A 3,853-nucleotide genomic window follows, 5' to 3' on the forward strand; every position below is an offset into this window, starting at 1 on the left:
CAGCACGAGAAAAACCGTGATTAGCAGTAAACAAAGAGTTATCATTAAGAGGCGCATGGCCTTGATGTCCAAGATTAGAAATATTACCACCAAGAAAAGAGGGGTTCGGGACAGTCGGTTGGCCGAAGGTGGTGGCGGGGATAGTGGTGGTGCCGTAAAAAATTGAAGTGGTTTGTGGAGTCGTCGGGATGAAGGTTTGAGCGGAGCATGGCGGAAGCAGAATGTGATGATGAGCAGCCGTGAAGGAGGACGTCGGCGCCGAGCTGGAACCGATCGGAGCGGTTGAAGATTGTCCGATCGTTCCACAAATGGGGAGATCGGCAACGTGACCGGAGTCGAACACACGAGAAGTGGGAGGATCGGACATAAAAAGAGGAGCTCCGATCGTGTCCGACAAGGATGGAGCAGTTTCAGGCGGAAGCGACGCCGGCGGAGCGGCAACGTCGGTTGCAGCAACATTGACGGAGGATAAATCCGGAGTGGATGTGGCGGCGGGAGGTGGTGACTGTTCACTCATGGTGCGGCTATGGAGCTATTTCTTGTTCTTGGAGCCATGAAGAAGATGGAGGAAAGGAAGGAGAAAGAAAAATGGAGGCTAGGGTTTTGTTACATCTGATACCATGATAAAATGGAAAACTCTTTATTGCTGAAGCTTTTGTTTTACACGGCTGAAGTGCCAAAAGAATAAAATGATAAATACAAAAGATGTATTTATAGTAAAAGAAGGGAACTAGCCCTAGAGGAAAATGGGCCGAAAATAAGGCCCAGTGGGCCATTAAATCTAATAATGTAGGAAAAGATAATTGATGCACATCACATTACTACTCCTGAAGTCATCAATTTCCCTTATCAATTCTTCACCCTCATCCATCCCTTCAGCATGTTAAGTAATAAGATATTCTATTAACGCTAGAAATCCAAAAAATATCTTTAAATTAATAATTCTTTTACATATCGACATTTTATATAAAATAAATGTATATTATGTAAAATAAAAATTATTAATTTTCTCAAAAAAAATATTAAAATAAGATTTTTTTTTTTTTCAAATAAAACTACCTATAAATAAATTAATTTTTTAATTTTATAAGAGGGTTATTACACAAAAGTGAATCTTAGGGTTATTTAACTTTGAAGTAACTAGACAGTCTACACTCACTACTCGTACTTCATTTTGCCCAAAAACTGAGAAGAAAAAGTAGAAAACCCCAAAATTGTAGAGAGGAGATCGTTCTTCTACTCCGATCACCTCCGGCCATTGAAGATAACTTGGAAAGATTCGGTAGCAGTGTGGCTTCGGTCAAAGCTTAAACTTCTTCAATCGTCTGAACGAAGGTGATAGCATTGCGTTCTTTCCGGTACTATTTATTATTATTTTCTTTTGGGTGGAGAGTTGATTGCATTTAGGGTTTAGGGTATTCTATTAGCCATTGGATATTCTGGAATTCAGGTCTTAAGTGTAATTGAAAATCAGATGAAATCATTGATATTTGAAGGTGCATGCATTTTCTCAGCGCCCAAATATAGAGAGTAAGCTCTTGAGAGAATGCTTAGTATCTCGAATACTCAGTTGTGACTTTTCTGTTTTCATTTTGAATAACAGTCCGGACTCCACTCTCTATTCTAGTGTGATTGCTTTGATTTTGGGAGTTGGGTAAATCCTATACGGGCCTCATCACAAGAAAAATTAGTATTTATAACATTAGAAAAATGCTAACTACCCAAAGAATTGATTTGAATGGGAAGGCTTAACACGCTTTCTTCTTTGAAGTAGTTGCTATTGTTTTCAAAAGATTCATTTTAGGTACACTTATGCTAGGAAAAGGAGTGATTCTAAGACTGGTAAATAGCTGAGTTGGCTGTTAATTAGTGGGACACTAATTAGGGTTAGGGAGATAATTATGAGTTAGTTTGGCAAAATCATTCGCATGAAGATGTTGTTTGGCCCTTACTTGAAGTTACTAAACTACTATGCTTCATGATTATACCCTTTATGTGGTCGGAGGAGGTTTTAAATTAATGTAATGTAATTTTCAATGTATATGAAAATATGAAATATACACATTCTGAAGATTCTCTCTTGTGGGAGTTGGAATACTGTTTCATAATTTATTCAATGCATTAGTGACATGTATTTTGAGTTTGTATGATTACTTAGAGTTATTTTTTAGTTTTTCAAATTCTGAGTCAAACAATACACTATTGAAATCATGTGTAGATATTGGTTTTGGTTGAGCTCTACAGTTCCCACCCACAACAAAATGGCGGCATTTTCTTCACTTTGTTCAATCCAAGTCAACAAGCCCTCTCTCTCTTCTTCGTTATATTCTCCCTCCAGCAAGTCTCTCCTCCGATCTCCCTTATCTTCCAGGAAGTTATCCAGCATTTCATTGTCTTCTCCAGCTCTTCGTGGAAGAATAACGTGCCAGGCCTCTTCTGCTAATTCATCACCTTCATCAACTGTTAACAGAAAAGTGACGTCAGAGTTGAAGGATTTTCTGCACATTGATGATTTTGATAAAGACACGATATTGAAGATGTTAAACCGAGCTGCAGAGGTTAAGGCAATGCTAAAATCAGGGGACAGGACATTTCTTCCCTTTAAGGGAAAGACAATGGCTATGATCTTTGCCAAGCCCTCTATGAGAACACGTGTTTCATTTGAGACTGGATTTTTCTTGTTGGGAGGTCATGCTATATATCTAGGACCTAATGATATTCAAATGGGTAAGCGGGAGGAAACTCGGGACATTGCCCGTGTCTTGTCTGGCTATAATGACATTATAATGGCCCGTGTCTTTGCTCACCAAGACATTCTTGATCTGGCTAAGTATGCAACTGTACCTGTTATCAATGGCTTGACAGACTATAACCACCCATGCCAAATTATGGCTGATGTTCTCACTATTATTGAACACATTGGTCAGCTAGAAGGAGCTAAGGTTGTCTATGTTGGAGATGGAAACAACATTGTGCACTCCTGGCTGTTGATGGCAGCAGTTATACCTTTCCACTTTGTTTGTGCTTGCCCAGAAGGTTTCGAACCTGATGCAAAAACAGTTAAGAAGGCACAGCAGGCTGGTATTAGCAAAATTGAGATTACAAATGATCCAAAAGAAGCAGTTATAGGAGCTGATGTTGTGTACTCTGACGTATGGGCCAGCATGGGGCAGAAGGAAGAGGCTGCACAGCGGCGCAAAGCTTTCCAAGGGTTTCAGGTGGATGAAAATCTTATGAAGTTGGCAGGCCCGAAAGCTTATTTCATGCATTGTTTACCTGCCGAAAGAGGGGTTGAAGTGACAGATGGAGTGATTGAAGCTCCGAATTCAATTGTCTTCCCACAAGCGGAGAATCGCATGCATGCACAGAATGCTATAATGCTCCATTTGCTTGGTGTGTGATTGCTAACAGGTCAGCTCCGTCGAGTTATTGGGTGGGAAGGTACTGCTTAGTTAATAATGAACTTTTGGACTTCTGCAGTTTATTTTTGACTTTAGATTTGTGTACAATTTTGTATGTTGACAACACTCTTTCATTTGTGCTAGCCTAAGTCTTCGGTTTTATGCTCGATACTTGTTAGTTTGCTCTTACATAATCATAATTAAGATGCCCTTTTCCAGAATTGAAAAAGCTCTGATTCTAGGACTGGAACATCATAAATTGAAACTCGCATTGTCAAGATTCAAGAAGATACAAAGAGGTGTGTTGATGGACACATTTCTATGGAGATTTGATTCCAAATAAAGAAAGGAAAAATGATTTATTTAAATTTATCTGGGTGAGTCAGAAGAGAGAAAAATTGAATACATGAGAAGTTCTCATTGATCATTATTGATTCAGAAACTGTCAAAGA

The 3,853-nt window shown here is 39.1% G+C and overlaps 1 protein-coding gene across 1 annotated transcript; it reads left to right on the forward strand.

Moving 5' to 3' along the window:
• Positions 1-1,097: 1,097 nt before the first annotated feature.
• LOC115725297 (ornithine carbamoyltransferase, chloroplastic) lies at positions 1,098-3,630 on the forward strand. Its single transcript, XM_030654761.2, has 2 exons — positions 1,098-1,335; positions 2,219-3,630. Exon 2 carries the CDS (start codon positions 2,262-2,264, stop codon positions 3,399-3,401), a length of 1,140 nt encoding a protein of 379 aa, XP_030510621.1. The 5' UTR covers positions 1,098-1,335; positions 2,219-2,261; the 3' UTR covers positions 3,402-3,630.
• Positions 3,631-3,853: the final 223 nt, after the last annotated feature.

Source organism: Cannabis sativa, chromosome 6 (genome assembly GCF_029168945.1).
Source record: "Cannabis sativa cultivar Pink pepper isolate KNU-18-1 chromosome 6, ASM2916894v1, whole genome shotgun sequence".
Taxonomy (NCBI): Eukaryota; Viridiplantae; Streptophyta; class Magnoliopsida; order Rosales; family Cannabaceae; genus Cannabis; species Cannabis sativa.